The sequence below is a fragment of the Anolis carolinensis genome, chromosome 2 (genome assembly GCF_035594765.1).
Source record: "Anolis carolinensis isolate JA03-04 chromosome 2, rAnoCar3.1.pri, whole genome shotgun sequence".
NCBI lineage: Eukaryota > Metazoa > Chordata > Lepidosauria > Squamata > Dactyloidae > Anolis > Anolis carolinensis.
In genome coordinates this window covers 175,974,273-175,994,289 of record NC_085842.1, presented here as the reverse complement: position 1 = coordinate 175,994,289, position 20,017 = coordinate 175,974,273, and the positions used below count along the sequence as shown (strand labels likewise).

Below are 20,017 nucleotides of genomic sequence, written 5' to 3'. Positions count from 1 at the left end.
ATCACGATATATTGAAAACATTGACTACAAAAATGCGTTGGATAATCCAGAACGTCGGATAAGCGAGGCTTGGATAAGTGAGACTCTACTGTACCTGTCTTGTTTTCGGGAGAAACAGGTAAGGGCTTGGGTGGCTGGAAAGAGAAGGGGGAGTGTCTCGGAGCGCGCGCTTCCCTCGCGCGGACTGAGGCGAGGCGGGAGAAGCTCCAAACGCCCTTTCCCCCCTCCTCCCTTTTTTTGGATTCATCCTCCTCCTCTTGGGCGAGGGGCGGGGCAGGGAGGGGCGCGAGGGGCTGCTCCTCGAAGCCCCTCTCAGAGAGAGAGAGAGCGCGCGAGAGAGAAAGAGGTGCCCCGCCCACCGCCTCGCCTTGTTGCCTCAGTGCCTTTCCTTCCTCCGCTCAGTCCTCCGCCTGAGTCGAGGCGGCGGGGAAGAGGCGCCCCTTTTGGGAGAGGGGCTGTGAGGAGGGGAAGAGAAGGAGGAAGAGGAGGAGGAGAAAAAGAGGAAGGCGACTGGCTTCTCTGCTTGGCCCCTTCGCCTCCCCTCCCTCCCTCACGCGCAGCCCCTTTTTCCCGCCTCTTTGGCTTTCTTCTGCCTGATGGAAGGGGAGCGCGCTCCTCTTGCTCCTCGCCTCTCTTGCTCTCCTCTTCTTCCTCCTCGTTCCTCCTGGAGCCCGCCGGGTGGAGCATGAAGCACCATGGTGTGGTGCGACCGTGGGGTCCAGATGCTGCTGACCACGGCGGGCGCCTTCGCCGCCTTCAGCCTCATGACCATCGCCATCGGCACCGACTACTGGCTCTACTCCAGCGCCAACATCTGCAACGGGACCAACGTCACCGCCCCGGACGACAGCGGCGCCCAGGCCCAGCCCAAGAAGCCCAAGGGGGACCTCACCCACTCGGGGCTCTGGAGGGTCTGCTGCATCGAAGGTAAGCGTTTCCGTCCCTTCTGCCTGAGAGGAACAACAAAGAGAAGGTGGGGGAAAAAAGGCGCGGAACAAGTGTGTCTCAACTTCCTCCACCGCTGGGGAAACAATGAAAGTCTCGGCTCGGAGTAGGTAGACGGGAGCGTTGCTGGAAGGGGTGTGTGTATGTCTGGTTGTTTGTGTGTTTATACGCGTGTTTGTTTGTGTGGCGGAGGGTGCCTCTCTCTTTCTCTCCCTCTTTCTCTCCCTCTCCCCCTTTTCTGTCTCCACATCCTCGCGCACACGCCCTCCTCGCCAGATGCAGCCGAGTTGTTGGTCCCTCTGATCTGATGCTGTCTTAGGCGGGAGGATGGGGTTGCCATAGCAACCGGTGTCTCTGATTGCTATGGGAACCGGAGGGAGGGAGGGGATGCTTCGCCCAAGGTGGCTGCTGCTGCTGCTGCTCTTCTTCTCCAGCCCTTGCCCTTTTCCCTAGGCGCCATGCTCATGCTCTTTCTTCCTCTCTCTCTCTATCTCTCCTGGGGAAATGAAAGGAGATCTGGCTCTAGTTTTTGTTTCAAGGCCCTTCCACACAGCCATATATCCCAGAATATCAAGGCAGAAAATCTCACAATGGTCCCTTCCACACAGCTTAATAAAATCCCACATTTTCTGCTTTGAACTGGAATATATGTCAGTGTGGATTCAGATATCCCAGTTCAAAGCAGATAGTGTGGGATTTTCAGCCTTGATATTCTGGGTTATATGGCTGTGAGGAAGGACCCAATATCTGCTTTGAACTGGGTTATCCGAGGGTCCTTCCACACAGCCTGATATCCCAGAATATCAAGGCAGAAAATCCCACAATATCTGCTTTGAAATAGGTTATCTGAGTCCACGCTGCCGTGTATCCCAGTTCAAAGCAGACAGTGTGGAATTTTATTCAGCTGTGTGGAAGGGACCCCAGAGGAGTGGAAAAAGAGAAGGCGGGACTTGTTCCTGCGCTCCCAAAAGTGGAGCTGTCACTTTTATAAAGGAATTGTGCGTGCCCGCGCGAGAGAAAGTGCCGTTTTGCTTTTCTTGTAGGGTGACATATCTGGGGTTTGAAAAAAAGGCTGTGCGTTTTTGAATCAAGGACTCTGTCTGATAATGGGGTTGGGGTTCCTACCCCTGGTGTTTCAAAAATGATAAATAATAATAATAATAATAATACTTTATTTCTATCCTACCCTCTCTCCCCGGGGAGATTCAGAGTAGTTTACAGCATAAAGTGACAAACTTGCAATGCCATAAAGTGCAGGAAAACTTAAATTGTAAACAGGTGAGAACATATTAAACAGCAATATCAAATAATAGAACCAGACAGTAAATTAAACAAACATTAATATGTAAGAGGAGGTTATAGGGAGGAGGGAGCAAGCTTGTTTTCTACTGCCCTGGAGATTAGGACATGGAACAACGGCTTCAAACTATAGGAAAGGAGATTCCATCTGAACCTTAGGAAGAACTTCCTCACTGTGAGAGCTGTTCAGCAGTGGAACTCTCTGCCCCGGAGTGTGGTGGAGGCTCCTCCTTTAGAGGCTTTAAGCAGATTTTGTGATTTTCCTGCTTCTTGGCAAGGAGTTGGACTGGATGGCCCATGAGATCTCTTCAAACTCTAGGATTCTATAACTAGAATACACAATTAGCCAATATGCAGTTAAAACAGGATTCAATAATTAAAACTATTAATAAAAATCAAAATTTTAGTCAGTATAAAGTTAGTATAACAAACCATTTATATATTCCAATTCCATTTTGCTTCACCAGATGTGTTTATAGCATTTCAGTAGGGGCATATATAGCAATAATTTGATTATTATTATTATTATATTTATTTATTTATCTCCCCAAAGGGGACTCAAAAGCGGCTTGACATAAAAGCATTAGAATACAATTTAAAATAAACAAATCTACAAACATGAAAATACAGCTAAAGACATACCACACTAAAAAAAATTCATAGTTAAAATCCATCAAATCCAGTTGTGGATTTAAGAGGGAAGGGCAGGGCAACTGGGAACATGACTTTCAGAGGGTCTCCCATCTTTCTCATCTGTCCAAGCAAAATAAATCTGCCTCCCCAACACAACATACCCCCAAATTCAGCTGCTTCAGGTTGGCAAGGTGGCAAAATGTGTGCTTTTCCCTCTCAGTGACACGATGGGGAGAATTGCCCAAAAAGGGATAGGGAAGGAAGGATGGATGGATGGATGTTTTCTCTCTGGGTAGCATTCATCAGAGTGAGAGCAAAGGGCCCTAAATGGGTTCATGCAAGGACATAGAGCTTCCTTCTACTCATTTAGCTGCTTTCCTGTGTGTGTGTGTGTCTGAGTCTGTATCTGTATCTGTGAGGGGGCATTGTTGGGTTTTATGGTTGCTGACCAGAAGAAACAGAGAAGGACATGCAAGTTGAGGTTGTAACCACTCCTCCAAGGAATGTCCTCTTGATTGCATTGAGCAACAGCATGGGTGATGTAGACAATTGCCTGAGGGTGCATCTGCATTGAAGAATTAATGCAGTTTGACACCACTTTAACTGCCATGGCTCAGTGCTATGGAATCCAGGAATTTGGGGTGTGGCAAGACTCTTTGGCAGAGGACTAAAGATCTTGTAAAGCTACAATTCCCATGATCCCATAGCCTTGAGCATGGCAATTAAAGTGGTGTCAAGCTGCATTAATTCTGCAGTGTAGATCAGGCCAGAAGCAGAGTCTAAGCAGCTGAAAGAGCACACGTTTTTGTATGAAACAATGGAAACAGAGCATCATCTGATGAGGAACAGCCATCTTCTGCTTGTTTGCTTCTCCTTGTGGCAACAGTCCAGGAGGGTAGGGCCCACTTTGTGTTGCAACAAGTGAAGATTAGATTCTTGCAATTACCATTCACTTGTTGTCTTTCATGGATAGATTTGCAGCAACACTTCCTACTACCTAAATTGTGAATGGGAAGAGAAGGAAGTGGGGAAGAGCAAGTGCACATAAGATACTCAAGAGGACATAAGATTGTCCCGCCTAACCCTTCAGTCCAGAATACAAGAATGGGATCCTGCATCTCAGGAGCACCTGGTCAGCAACCTGTAACAGAAGCTTAAAGCTTTGAAATAATTACTTGTTGGACTGCAACTCCCAGAATCCACTAGCCAGCCATTGTGCTTGGTGGTAGATTCTGGGATCAACAGTCCATAAAATAACAGCTTTACCAGGGCCTCAGTATCTGCCCAGCATCGCCCCACAAGGATCTTCAATCCTCTTTGGGTTTTAGTCAGAACTTAAGGGAGCTTCCAGCTGTACTGAAGCTCTGTTATCGACAGGGTTTGGTATTTTGATTCCTTTTTTTAAAATGCAACTCACTGGTAGACACCACTGCCAAGTTTGCTGGTATTGAGACCAACTAGAAGGCACAGGACAAGGAAGTACATGGGGTGCTGAGAAAATACAGCAAGACAAACTCTGTGAGTCCTGTAGAAGGGAAGCAGTGTCTTCTGGCCAAATTCATGACCCAGACACCTGGCTCCCTGGCAAATAAATCCATCACAGGAAATGCTCCTCACACATCCCTATCAAAGAGTCACTCGGGTCCTCAGCAGCACTTGTTCCAGCTTCAATGGTTAGTATTCCTCCCATGTTAAGAGAGTCAATAGGGACTCTGTGATGATGGCAGATAAGAGAGAAGCTTGGAGGAGAGAAAGTGTTGACTTTCTGCTTCACTTTGGCTGCTTGGGTGGAGGCAAGCCTGGTTGATGGGTGTGTGTGTGTGTGCGTGCACATTTTTCTTTTTATACTAACTAATGCACTTGGCATATCAGCTTCAGTGCACCTAATTCAATTATCGCAACTTAGCACACACAAACTTTACTAACCAGGTTTTCGAGCTTATTCTAAATGACAGTTGGTGCAGAAGTAGCACAAACAAAACCAGGAATAGTTCAGAAGACCTTCCTTTCTTTTAGAAAATTTCAAATTTGGTTATTAAAAGACAATGATTGAAAAAAGCAGACCAGGGTTAAACATAGTTATTTAGCATTAAATGTCCCTTCTTTCAATTGGATTGTTATCGGCATAAGAATGCACAGGAATGTAATCTTAATGTAAAGGAGAAATCATTATTTTTCAGGTCATTTAGACCAGAATGCCTTCAGTTTATTGGAAGGGAAATTTACTCCTGAAAGAGTTATCATGGGGAAAAGGTGAAGTTTTCTCACCAATCCTTGTTTCCACAGCAAGCCATTTTTTAAAAAAATCCAATTATCACAGGGACAGAAAGTGAGGTGAAATCTTATGAACAGGGCACAGACAGCAAAACAAACACTAGAAAGGTGCTCACCCTTCTCTATGCTATCAAAAGTAAGTGTGTGTGTGCGCGCACACACACACACACACATATGGATGGAGTAACATTTTAAAATGTACCTGTTCCAACTTGCAAACAAATTAAGAATAAACCTAAAGAACCTATCTTATTTGTAACTTGGGGACTGCTTGTACATGTCTTTTAATTTAAAGTAGGAGTGGGTGAATTTCCCCTGATTCACTTCATAATTAGTCTAGTTTTTCCTAGCTTTCTTCATTCCAAGAGACATCAGAGGAGAATCAAAGCCAGGTGAACTTACCGCCCCTGTCATGGACAACTTGAAAAGTGAGGATGAGGAGATGCTGGTGGAAGGCTCAGCTACAGAGATGGAGCCCGGCAGCTCCCTCAGCCAAGCTTTAAAGCTGCAGCCATGGAATGAGCTACAAGTGGAAGCAAATTCCTCTGAGCAGGTTGAGGAAGAGTTCATTTATCCAGCTTTTGTGGACCTGTGGAAAGAGGCCTCAGCTGTGCAGGTTCTTGAGGTTAGTTGAGAAGAGATCCAGCAACAAGTAACACCTGTGGATTTAGATTTTAGGAGCTCAGGGGTGGCTGGTTGCAATGCCAGTCCAAGAAGCTACATCCTTGGACTCTTGCTATCTTGTGTTCCTGAACTCTGGACTTACCTCTGGACCTTGACTTATGAATTCTGATTCAACCTTGCACTCTGGACACTTTGGTATTTGGTTTATGTTCCTAGAATCGGCATTCAGCTTCTTTATTGTGTTATCGTGCTAATGTTTGCATCTCTGTTGGTTTATCTGTTTGACTTCAGACTGCTGATTAATGCTCTGCTAGTACTGGGGGTAGCAGCTTCTAACATCCCCAGTCAAACTTCATTTGCCACACTTCCCTTGGAAAAAGGAAATAGCAGCAGGAAGGAAGGCTCATCTGGAGGGATGCAGCAGGAGAGAAATTGTCTCAAAGATGTTCTTGCCCTGCACCAATTGATATTGGAAGTAAAAAATATATTCGTGAGCCAATTGAGCATCCATAGGCTCTAGAAGGCACTGGAAACTGCATCTCAATGTGGCCTTGAAAGAAGTCACTTGTCACTGCAGAACATTGACCTGGATACATCCTTTGCTAGGATAGGTTTGGAGGTGTTTTAACCTCCAATGGCAATTCTGGGAGGGAGAACTACCTAACATCAAGAACATTTAGGGTCAAGGATTTAAAGTGGACACACACCTACATCTATTTGAAACCATTTGTACATTGTGAGCCAAACTATCCAGTTTTCAAGGGTTTTGGACTCAGCTCAAAATAGTTCATTGGTCACAGATTGGGGTGGGCAGTCACTTCCAAATATTTGATAGCCTAGAGTTTAAAATACTGAGTGAATAAGGTTAAATCTTGAAGAACCAGATGTTATTCATTGTTTGTTTCAGATGTTTGGTTATTCATTAAGTTATGTCTAGAAGGTGTGGAGATGAGATGCAAAACATTTTTTAAAAATTGGTGTGTTCTCAATGAATTCTAAGTAGCAATGGAAAGAAGTTCCATCCTTCTTTGTGGAATCAAAATCTCAGGAGTTTTCCTTCATCTTATTATAATGATTATTTAAAAATAACTAGAATTGTTCAATATCTTTTGCAGAATTAGTTTCTGCATCTCTTGCATTCAGGAATTTTAATAGTAAAATTACAGGTCATTCCATAGAGACCAGGTTTTTCTTTATCTTGCAAGAATTTAAACCAAGCACTAAGTGAAAAGTAATTTTACTTCATTTTAGCAGTTATGATTCCATTATAGGTAAGATGTTCTCAGAAACAAATGTAGTATTTTATGTTCTACAGTAGCAGCTCTAGAGAACCTAGAAGAGCTTCCAAAGATATTTAATACTGATATGACAGAGAGTAATAACACATCCCTTATCTTATACAAATGAATAAAATGTTTACAGCTCATATTTCTGAAAGAAGTTGATGGGAATATTTTAAAAGTATGATCTGTATTGATTGGCTGCTTTCTCCACTTATTCTAAAATGAATGAATTATTCTAAAATGAATTATTGTCAGGTGGCAGTCTGATGTATGAATTGCTCCTTCCATAAGAGCCTACCAGAAATTTGAGATCTTCAGACGAGACCCTACTGCATATCCCAATACCTCATGAAGTTGGGTTGGTGGGTGCACATAACAGAGCTTTCTCTATAGCAGCATGTTGATTGTCACTATTCAGGTAGGTTAGGCTGGCCCCATCTCCTCTAAGACCCCTTCTACACTGCCATATAATACAGATTATCAGAGCAGATAATCCACATTATCTGCTTTGAACTGCAATATATCAGTCTCCTGCCATATAATCCAGTTCAAAGCAGATAATCTGGATTTTATATGACAGTGTAGAAGGGGCCTAAGTTAGCAGTCAGCCAGAACAATACTATTCTGCATGGCCTTCACCTTTTCCTTTTGCTCTTTGCCTGTCCTTAACTGCTTGAAGAGCTTTACCAGTGATCCACAGAGGTGTCTCTTTCTTTTAGCTTACAGAGAGTTCTTAATGAAATGTTACTTATTTGTTTTGAGTGTTTGTGTGTGATAGCTAAATGCATTAAAGTTAATACAGCAGTTCAAATCTTAGTGAAAAATCTTTCCATAGTTGAGTTTTTTTCTGAAATTTATATTTGGAACTCAAATTTCTCAAACAATGGGAAGATTTTAAATTATGGATTTGAGAGGTGCTTTCAACATATCTTTCTGGTTGGAAAGGGATGTGCTGTTGAATATGTATGTTTAGGATTGTAAAATGGATCTAAAGAAAATAAAGAAAATACTATTTAAAGGCTGAGAATTTCTCAGAATGCATGTTAAATTGATATTGACTTGAACAACAGCAGGAAATGTAAGTTCATTTCAGGACAACTGACATGTTGTGTTTAAGTGCTTCGCATCCTCATTTATAAAATATTGGTCTGAAAACTGTTGTAGGAAATTTAAAAAGGATTTCCTGTCTGGAATTCCCCTGTCTTCTGAGCATTGTTTTTTATTTACTGTCCTGATTTTAGAGTCTTTTTAATACTAATAATAGCCAGATTTTGTTTATTTTCATGGTTTCCTCCTTTCTGTTGAAATTGTCCACGTGCTTATGGATTTCAATGGCTTCAGGTTGGTTCATCAGGTGTTCTGCTATGGCTGACTTCTCTGGTTGAGTTAGTCTGCAATGCCTATCATGTTCCTTGATTCATGTCTTGGCATCGCTGCATTTGGTAAACCTCCTTTGCCTAGTTTCCAACAGACCTCACAACCTCTGAGGATGCTTGCCAAAGATGTGGGCAAAATGTCAAGAGAGAATGCTTCTGAAACATGGCCATACAGCCCAGAAAACTCACAGCAACCCAGAAGAGGCATTTTTTCATGATAAATTTTTATTTGTTATTCAGTTGCTTCCGATTCTTTGTGACCTCGTGGACCAGCCCACACCAGAGCTCCCTGTGGGCCGTCGCCACCCCAGCTCCTTCAAGGTCAAGCCAGTCACTTCAAGGATACCATCCATCCATCTTACCCTTGGTTGACCCATCTTCCTTTTTCCTTCTATTTCCCCCTGCATCATGATCTTCTCCAAGCTTTCCTACCTTCTCATTATGTGGCCAAAGTACTTCTTCTTTTTGTTTATAATTGTTGCTTTTTCAAAATAATGAAGGCTTTCACTATTTGCTGTTTATTGTACTAAACTTAATTATTTCATAAGCACATAGCCATAGACAACATTTAACAAATTATCCTTTCACTTAGTGAAATAGCAATGAATAATATGAAGTAATTACACCAGTAAGACGTGTATTCCAAACGTAAAGGATCTGATGTGACATCTCATCGGTGCTAGCAAAATGTGACCACCAGAGCAGAGAATGCAGGAGTTGTATGCTTAATCTCAGTAGTTTTATCCAAATCAACACTACTGCCATTAAGGCAGTGAATGTTATTAGTTCATGTAGTAGTTCCCAGATATGCTCCTTAGCTAATGCTACCTTTTACTGGTTAACAAATCCAGCTCCCCTTTGAAGAATGCTTTAAGAAAAACATAAATGTAAATGTCTACAGTGTCCCCAGACGCATTATGATCTTATGTACTTTTTCAGCAACTTTTAACTGTTCTTTGTATCCCCAAAGTGAATGCCATGCTAATTTGATGTGTTCATTGCAACTTATTCAGGAGGAGGCAAGTGCAATCTCTTGGTTTGGTCTTTTCCAGCATCTTTCACATACTTACATGGCAATTCACTTATTAATCTAACAGAAACAATACACAGGCTTGGTTTAAGAACAATTTTGATTTAACTCTAAAATTAGCTATGCATTTATGTTAATCAGATGAGAAATTAAAATCCAGTAAGACACTCTAAAGGAACCAAATCCTGTCTAATCTTGAAAGCTAAGCAGGGACAATCCTGGTTAGTACTTGAATGGGAGGCTGTTAAAAATTACCAGGCGCTCTTGGCTATATTACAGAGGAAGGAACTGGCAAAACTGAGTATTTTTGCCTAAGAAAACCCTATGAAATTGCCATAAATCAGCAAGCAACTTGGAGCATATATAAAAAGAGAGATAATGCTGTTTCTGAATTGATTATATTCCAGTTAAACAGCTTCCTCAAATTTCTTTTACATTTACAGTTGGAATAAACATAATAATTTACAGCTGGTAAGCAGCTCATACATCCACTGATTTTTTAAATCCAAGCTAAATAAAAAATGTTCCATGCCAATTCTTACTATCATCTACTAAACACATTGAAAATATATGCAGCAGTAACTCACAAACCAAGTAACAGGATGAAGCTATAGGACAAAATAATGGAACCCTGTTATATGATCCTAAGACTTAATTTACTGCCAAGTCATCCAAGTATAACAATCACTTGGTTTTAACTGGTTTTCAAGAGTAGAATATGTTGGTACCTTTGCAGGACTGAAGAACATATGACCCTCTACATCAGTGGTTCTCAACCTGTGGGCCACAGCCCAGCAGCGGACCATGAGAACAAAAATCCGGTCTGCCAACCTTCCTCTTTATTTATTTTATTCCTACTCCTTTCCGCAGAGCTGACCATTGCATTGGATAGACCACATCAGCTCTAGATTATTAAATATGGTTTTCTGTGGGTGAGCAGATGGTGACTACTGGATGGCATATGTTCTGTATCAGAGCTGATGTGGTCTAGCCAAGGCAGTTATCTGAATCAGCACTCCAAATAACCAAACGGAACCTAAAGTTGACCAAAAACTGATTCATAACCATTTTGATACTAATGTTAGAGAGTGGTCCCTGGGCAGAGTGGTCCCTGGTCAAAAAAAGGTTGGGAACCACTGCTCTAGATGTTGCTAAATTTCAGTCTTCATTAGTTCCAGCCATCTTATCCATTGGTGAGTTGTGAAAAGTTCATAAATATACCAAAGGCTGGAGGTTCCTTTCTTCTGTTTTACAGCAAACGCAACTATGCACACTACAGGTATGTTATTGTATAATGTGTGAATCTGTTGTTTATTTCAGTAATATCCTGCCTCTTCTCCAAGGAGCTCAAGATAATTTACGTTTCTTTCTGCACTGTAATTTTATTCTCATAATGCAACCCTGTAATGTAGGTTATCCTGAGAATGGGCGGCTGACACGAGGATACAAAGTTAGCTTTATGGCTGAGCAGAATATGAATGTTCAATCTTTCCAGTCCCAATCTAAGCATGGTGCTTTGGTGCATTTTTGTTCACACGATACAGAAAGGGATTGAAATGAAATATGGTCTGGACTGGACAATGAAGAAGAAAAAGATCCATGTGTTTGTATGATTATATGTATTTCTATAGTGATCACATAATGTCCTACCTTGGCAAAAATGTACATATCTTGAGACCAAAGAATGTAAACATAGTTGTAGTCCTAAGTGCAAGGTAATTGTTCTTGAAAGCCCTTGTGGTTTGGGAGAGGTAATATAGAGAGAAAGGGAAGGAGGAATGGATAAAGGTCGGTTTTTATATATTGCAAGCGGTCAGCCTCTAAACTGGATTGGCAGTTTTGCAGGGAAGTTAAGGAAACCTTTACCCCATCACCAGCCACTCCCAGTTCTCACAATCCTGCAATTTGTATAGCAGAAAAGGTAACAAAATTTGTTCTTGAACTCTAGTACAAGGTACTGAAATTATGTTTGCATGCCAATGCTGCAGCACAGATAGGATTTAATTTTTTCACCTAGTATGTTATGTATATCTATCAGACTAGTAAATACTATTTGGTGTTTACCTTTAAGAAGAGGGTGTCACCAACAAAATTTGCAGATTTGATATTATTAATGAGATACAATGAAACATGTTTCAATAAACTTGCCATTAATAATCCTCTTAACTTTTTCTTTACAATGCACTTCTTTTAAATCAGTGGTTCCCAACCTTTTTTTTTGACCAGGGACCACTTTGACTAGCGACCACTTTCCAACATAGTATCAAAAGCTCTACAATTCAGTTTTTGGTCAACTTTAGATTTGGTTTGTTTATTTGGGGTGCTGATTCAGAAAATTGCATTGGATAGACTATATCAGTTCTAGTTTCTGATACAGAACATATGTCATCCAGTAGTCGCCATATGATTGCCTGCAGAAAACCATATTTAATAATCTAGGGCTGACAAGTTCTATCCAATGCAATTTTCTGGATAAGCAGCCCAAATAACCCTAGGAACAGGCCTAAAAATGAAAGCACCAAGGCACCCCCACTTCCAGGCACCAGATGGAACTGCTCTGCTTAGGGGGGAGGGGGGAGAAGCAGCAGTCAGGAGGCTTGTTGTGCCTTTTGTGGGTAGTCAGCCTCTCCCCTCCTGACATCGCCTTGGCACTGTAAGAGGGTTTCACAAGACCAATCGCTCTCGTTGCAACAGTGTAGTAGTGGTGAGGCCGCAGACCATATTTTAGTTCTTGGGGACACTGGTGGTCCATGGACCACAGGTTGCAAACAACTGTTTTAAATAGCTTTTGTTTCTGTGGACCATTAAGACTTCACTCAAGATTTAAAACCCTAAAGTGGATCAAACATCTTTTTAGAGTAATTCATCATGGGCTTTCAAATTCAGAGAGAAGGGGGAAAAGTAAATGTGCACATTTCTATTATAATATTCTTATTGAAACATCCCATACAAAACAACAATTGAATCCCAAACTATGGCCTAATATTATTTGTTAATAGGAAGGCTGCTACTACATTTCTTTCACAAACCTTTCAATATCAAGCCTAATAGCTGAAACTTTTGTTCTGACTCTACATAGTTCAAATGGTTTTTATATTTAAGATAATTTCAATTTCCAGGAAGCCTTTATTGGCATATATGAATATCAAGACAATGTAAAATGCAGAGTATATTATACAATAGAAAAACTTCACGTTTGTCAAACATTCAATTTGCAGACTTCGTTATTTAAGATAAATGAGAAGAGAGAATGATTTTTCACACAAATATGTTACAAAAGTCACAAATTTTTTCATAGCATTCTGCAGTGGGCTCTGGAAAATCTGATTTTAAGTGTGCCCAGAAATTTCAAAAGAACTCTTCTCTGAATTGCAATTTTAGAGTACCATTTGTGGTTATTTCTATGAACTTGTCTTTCTCTTCTCAGTGGGCCCCTCTAGTTGATACACATTAACTGAAAATGGAATTATAATCCACTTTTTGCTTACATTGGGAACAAGGAAATATCAATGGAAACTATGTTGCAATTCTTCCAAATGTCATGCAAAAAGTGATGTATCCAGCTCAGATAATTTGTGATGTTTAGAAATATCTCATAGTTTCAACTTGACAGCAATGATACAGCAATACCAGCTTTTTCATCATTGGTTATATCAATGGTTCTCAACCTTCCTAATGCCATGATCCCTTAATACAACAGTTCTTCATGTTATGGTGACCTCAACCATAAAATTATTTTTGTTGCTACTTCATAACAAATTTTGCTACTGTTACGAATCATAATGTAAATATCTGATATGCAGAATGTATTTTCATTCACTGGACCAAGTTTGGCACAAATACCCAATATGCCCAAATTTGAATAATGGTGGGGTTTGGGGGGTTGATTTTTTCAATTTGGGAGTTGTAGTTGCTGGGATTTATAGTTAATCTACAATCAAAGAGCTTTCTAAACTCCACCAATGATGGAATTGAACCAAACTTAGCACACAGAACTCCCATGACAAACAGAAAATACTGAAAGGGGTTGGTGGGCATTGACCTTGAGTTTTGGAGTTGTAGTTCACCTACCTCCGGAGAGCACTGTGAACCCAAAAGACTATGGATCTGGACCAAATTTGACACAAATACCTGATACGTCTAAATTTGTTTTAGGGGTTGTTTGAGGGGGGGGTTGATTTTGTCATTTGTCAGAAGGGGATTCCTCTAACACCCCCTTGTGACCCCCCCCCCGAGGGGTCCCAACCCCCAGGTTGAGAAACGTTGGGTTGGATCATTGCTTCAGTCTTGAAGATTTAATGTAATTATTCTGATGTTTATTTATACCCGGCCTTTTCTCTCCTGGTGGAGAGAAAAAGCTGGGTATAAATAAACATTATTATTATTATTATTATTATTATTATTATTATTATTATTATTATTATTATTTAAACAGGTGAAGGTATCTGACATGCATACTAATTTTACTAACCAGTAAAATTCCGTCAAATGATTATTGATGCAATATTGTTGCTCCATGAGGAGCAATCCTCTCTCATCCCTTAGTCCCCAAAATAAGACAAAAATTTACCTCATGATGGCCAACAAACTGCAAAGTGGAACACAGGTTGATAGTGTTCACTTGTCTATATCTTTGCAAAGCTGCTCAATTTTTATAAAATTGACAATTTGACTAATTCATTTAAGTAATGTTTAGTCAACAAGTCACCAACTGCATGATTTTCTTAATCCATGCAACATATCCAATAATCATTCCAGATGTTGCTCATTCCTTGTCTGTGCTAACTCCAACACATTTCAACCAATCCATGGTCTCGTCTACACTGCTGATTAATCTGCAATAGCCCTGTTAATGCACTGGATTGCCCCTGAGGGCAGCTACGCACATTGTCTTGAACCCACAGCTGTAGTATATCAGAGTCGAGTCTGTTCATAACTACATCAATCCCACTGGACCTTACCACCCATGTTGCCATTGCCATTCCCAGATGTCTGGAGAGTCCTGTGTGAATACCTAGCTGTTACAAGTGCCCCATGCTGAGGGAGGTGCCCACACAACCAGGAAGAAGGTTGTGCAAATGCCTCTGCTAATGTCAACATAGGGCATCTGTGATGGCCAGGAGCTCACATAGAGCTCTGTGGCCATCTGATAAGCTCAGGAAAAGAGGAATGGCCGCAGTGCCCATGTAGACAAGGAACCTATCAGAATTGGAGCTGATTCTGCTGTCCTCACTGCTGAAGTATAGGGTTGCTCCAGAGTTTCAGGAAAACACATGGCTAAAATGGATTATCCTGGTTTACCCTACCATATGTACCAGAAGTGAAAATATGTTGAGACAGCCAGGATCAAACTAGTGGTGAGTATAGGTTATTATGTTTATGTAGATGAACTACATCTAATGAGAAGTTATAAACTAATTTAACATGTTAAATACTTCTTCAGTTGTAACGTGTTCCAACAAGAACATGATTAGTAAGGCTTCAAAATATATCTCCCATGCACAGTATGTTTACGTCATTTATTATGTCTGTGCTTTTGACAATACAGCAATATAGGAGGCAACGTAAATTATTTCAAATAGCTGATCCTACATGTTGGCTGACAAAATGTCAATTTGCTTTTTAATTGTGACATTTGACAAAGGTTTTAGAGAAAGATCGTTACTAGCTTTCTTGTTGATCAAGGCAGAACCCATGATTTTTGCTGCAGGTAATACAAGTTCAAATACTATGTGTGGTTTTTTGGACTTTGCTATTAGGAGAGAAGCTTCAAATCAAGTCTTCACTGTGTTTTCATTGTTACAGCTGCCTGTAGTCTTTTTAAGCATTTCTTTAGTCTGAAGATTGAAGTACCAACTATACCGCTCCAGGGCATTGAACATGTTTTATCATTTTTAAATTGTTGTTGTTGTTGTAGGCTTTTTCTTGATGTATTTATTGCTGTGTTTGTATTTGTTTTTACTGTTGTATTTTTATATTGTTTGGGCATGGTCCCTTTGTAAGCTGCCCCGAGTCCCCTTGGGGAGATGGGGCGGGATATAAGAATAAAGTATTATTATTATTATTATTTACTTTCCCAGAGCTCTGCTCCTTACTTTTGAAAGAGAAAGATGTTCTTTCTGGCATGTTTTTTATCAGGATGTCTTAGCAATTTTGATAGTTCCAAGGCTTTGTTGGGCAATATATTGTAACACACCACACATTGTAGTAGCTGTTTGCCTTCTAAGCCTGTATGGCTGAAGACTATCGACAGATACTTCTTGCTGTAATAATGGTAACAGACTGGGGGGAAAATTATTTATTTTGAAGAGGTTGCATCCTCATTAATATCAATGCTTTCGCCTTTCAAGTTCAGCCAGCAATCCATGCTGAGGCTCAGCTAAATGTGTTGTAACAAAATTCACCACAATAACATCAAAAAGTTAATTTTTCCCAAAAATAACAAACACTCTTATTGGTAGAAATAACACAATAAATTTCAACAATCCACAGTTATCATTCCAGAAGCACACTGAGTGACTCTGGTTTTCTCTTCCTGTGAACTTCTGAGCAGTTTGAGATATTGTAATAAAACAAATAATGCCTGGGGAGAGGGGAGGCTTTGGATAGCATAGGGAAGGGTGAACACCCCTGTGATATTTGTTTTGCTACCTGTGCCCTGTTCAGCAATTTCTGTCCCTGTGATAATTGATCTCGAAAAATTTGGCTTGTGTGAAAACAAGGATTGGTGAGAACGCTTCAGTGGAGACACTTTTTCCCCAGGATAACTCTTTCAGCAGTGAATTTCCCTTCTGAGGAGTAGATTTCTCTCATTTCCTGTTGTCCAACCTCTGTTCTTAACTATGAGTCATTTGTAAGTTGGATGTTTGTAACTTGGGGACTGGTTGTACATTCTAGGATTCTTTAGGAGAGAGTCACAACAACTATTGTGACATGATATTGCTATAATTGGGTAGTTGTAGGTGCACTGTAAACTGTAATCAGCAGCTGATCTTCTTTTCTCACAACAGAAAGCCTGGTTGTAATTCAGATCTTCCTATGCCTCGTGAGTTTGCCATTAGTTTACATTGAAAAGAAGCAGCATAAATAAACTATTTTGCAGAATATTAGCCAAGGTATTATGTGTTTTGTTTCTAAGAAGGTAATACTAGAATGATAGTGAAATGTAGATGTTAACACAAATTAAATAGTTAATACATATAGAGAGTTGGTAACCCTCACAGTTTAGTAATAACACTGGCACACAGGTGCATGTTTGGCTTGAAATGGCATGGCAATTCTTGGATGCATATGAATAATTGCTGCTATGAGAGAGCAAGGTAGGTATTGGCAAAACATTCGTCTTTCACAGATGTTCTAGTTAACTGAAAGTAATTGCTTGAACAAATGTTTGTGACAAGGTAATGAAATGGAATGAGCAATTAAGGTGATGCCATCAAGGCAAGCTTATGAGTTTGTTTAGCCAAATAAGTTCCAAAAACCTAGCCCTCATAGATATAAACTTATGGGTGCTTATAAGACTAGCTACAAAACAGCAATTGGAGTAAAAGATATGAATGGCATAAGCAGCTTGGTCTTAATTTTAACTACTATTTATTTCTATATTCTGCTTTTCTACCAATGAGTAGAAAATTGTGTTCTCCTTCATCCACCTGTTTACTTACTTACTTACTTACTTAGGCGATCCCTTGTAGCTCGAGGACGATTGTCTTCCATCCTTGGTGTCTTGGGGGTGTGTTCTTAGGTGGCTGAAGAGACCTATTCTTGACCCGCATATTCTCCCACAGTGAGGACATCGATTTCCAGGTGGAAGGCTGTCCCGGTCGGGGTTAGCTTGATGCTCCTTCCTCTTGGCACGTTTCACCCTTAGGCCCTCCATTCGTGCCTCTTCGAACTCCGCAGCACTGCTGGACACAGCTGACCTCCAGTTAGAGCGCTCAAGGGCCAGGGCTTCCCAGTTCTCAGTGTCTATGCCAGAGTTTTTAAGGTTGGCTTTAAGCCCATCTTTAAATCTCTTTACCTGCCCACCAACATTACGTTTCCCGTTCTTGAGTTCGGAGTAGAGTAACTGCTTTGGGAGACGGTGATCGGGCATTCGGACAACGTGGCCATTCCAGCGGAGTTGATGGCGTAGGAGCATCGCTTCAATGCTGGTGGTCTTTGCTTCTTCCAGCACGCTGACATTTGTCCGCCTGTCTTCCCAAGAGATTTGCAGGACTTTCCTGAGGCAACGCTGATGGAAACACTCCAGGAGTTTGGTGTGACGTGTGTAGACAGTCCACGTTTCACAGGCGTAGAGCAGGGTTGGGAGGACAATGGCTTTGTAAACAAGTACCTTAGTATCTCTACGGATGTCCTGGTCATCAAACACTCTCTGTTTCATACGGGAAAATGCTGCACTCGCAGAGCTCAGGCGGTGTTGTATTTCAGTGTCGATGTTGACTTTTTTGGAGAGGTGGCTGCCAAGGTAGTGGAAATGGTCAACATTTTCTAATGTTACACCATTAAGCTGTATTCCTGGCTTTGCAGAGGGATTAGCTGGTGCCTGTTGGAAGAGCACTTTGGTTTTTTCGATGTTTAGTGAGAGGCCGAGCTTCTCGTATACTTCTGCGAAGGTGTTTAGAGTGGCTTGTAGGTCTTCTTCTGAATGTGCACAGACTACGTTGTCATCAGCATATTGGAGTTCTATAACAGATGTTGTGGTGACCTTGGTTGTGGCTCGCAGTCTGCTGAGGTTAAATAGCTTGCCATCTGTCCGGTAGATGATTTCCACTCCGGTGGGAAGCTTCCCATCAACAAGGTGAAGTATCATAGCGATGAAGATGGAAAATAAGGTAGGGGCAATAACACATCCCTGCTTGACACCTGATTCCACCTTAAATGGGTCACTTTAGGAGCCGTTGCTGTCCAAGACTGTTGCCATCATGTCATCATGGAGGAGCCGCAGGATGTTCACAAATTTGTCAGGGCACCCGATTTTTTGGAGGATGGTCCAGAGAGCGCTGCGATTCACTGTGTCGAATGCCTTTGCAAGGTCAGTGAATGCCATGTACAGAGGTTGGTTTTGTTCCCTGCATTTTTCTTGGAGCTGTCGTGCAGTGAAGATCATGTCCACTGTTCCTATGAAGGGACAGAAGCCATTCTGGGATTCTGGGAGGGTGTCTTCTGAGACAGGGAGAAGGCGGTTTGCAAGGATTCTTGCAAGGATTTTCCCAGTTATATTTTCCCATCCACCTGTTATATTCTCATAGAAACCCTATGAGGTAAATTAGTCTGAGGCCCCTTCCACACAGCTGTATAAAATCCACATTGAACTGGATTATATGGCAGTGTGGACTCAGATAACCTAGTTCAAAGCAGATATTGTGGATTATCTCCCTTTAAATTCTGGATTATATGGCTGTGTGGAAGGGCCCTGACGTACAACAGTCTTATTTCTGTTCTTAGTCCCAACTAGTGCAAACCCATTGAATTATTTGTCAGTGGTGAGTCAACACATAAGCAAATCCCATTGATTCAATGCCTCTGTTTTGGTCAGAACCAGCAATACGATCCACACCATTAATTAGTAGTAGTAGTAGTAATAATAATAAAAATAACAACAACAATTTTATTTTTATATCCCGCCTCCATCTCCCCGAAGGGATTTGGGGCAGCTTACATGGGGCCAAGCCTAGGTGGTTACAATTATTGTAAAAAACACATCCAAATAAAAACAAATCCATATAACACATAATAAAAACACATCAAAAGTAACACAGATAGTTAAAAACCTGAGCAAGCTCATAAAAGCGAACTGGGCCAATGAAAGTGCATAAAGTGAGGATTGTAAGCTAGAAAAGAAGTAGGTAACCTAAACTGCTATAGTTAGTAAGGGGCTTGGGATGAGGTAAACATAGTACATTTAATGGGCATTTTAAACCTAGAACACCCTAATCCTAATCACAGTGAAATTCTGGGAGCAAAGGGTACATTGTGACATCATAAGATTGCAGTCTGACAGAGAATATATGATTTAACAGTGAAAGGATTTTACAAGGCCCTCACCATCTCTACTTACATCACAATTTGGTTTTCTGTCCAAACTTCAAAAAAGAGAGCATCATTTAAACACTTGAAAACTATGTTTGTGTGTTGTCGAAGGCTTTCATGGCCGGGATCACAGGGTTGTTGTATGTTTTCTGGGCTGTATGGCCATGTTCCAGAAGTATTTTGTCCCGCTGTTGCGCCCACATCTATGGCAGGCATCCTCAGAGATTGTGAGGTAGTGTGATGACCCATGGGCCTTGTAGTCCTGCTCAGGACATTGTAATTCCTGATGAAGATGAAAACTTGGGTTTTTTACCTTCCCAGTCTGAACTGGATTCCTCTCAGCCAGATCTTTCCCAGGCAGATCTGGGAACCTTGCACCTGCAAGAAAGTTGTCTCCCAGAAGTATGTCAAACAAGCCCAGAGCCTACTTCTCCCGTATTCTTGCGCCGGGAGTTTTGTAAACAACAGAGAAGTTTGGATTCAGCTTCGCGCAGGAGTGCGAGGATTGCAGCTAAGAATGT

At 41.2% G+C, this 20,017-nt stretch overlaps 1 protein-coding gene across 1 annotated transcript in view; it reads left to right on the top strand.

The window, feature by feature from the left end:
• The first annotated feature begins 238 nt into the window (after window positions 1-238).
• The window catches only part of cacng4 (calcium voltage-gated channel auxiliary subunit gamma 4), a 119,606-nt gene continuing 99,827 nt past the window's right edge, over window positions 239-20,017 (top strand). The window contains exon 1 of the mRNA XM_003224436.4: window positions 239-927. Coding sequence (XP_003224484.1) covers window positions 696-927 — 232 coding nt within the window. The 5' untranslated portion in view covers window positions 239-695. The remainder of the gene's footprint in view (window positions 928-20,017) is intronic.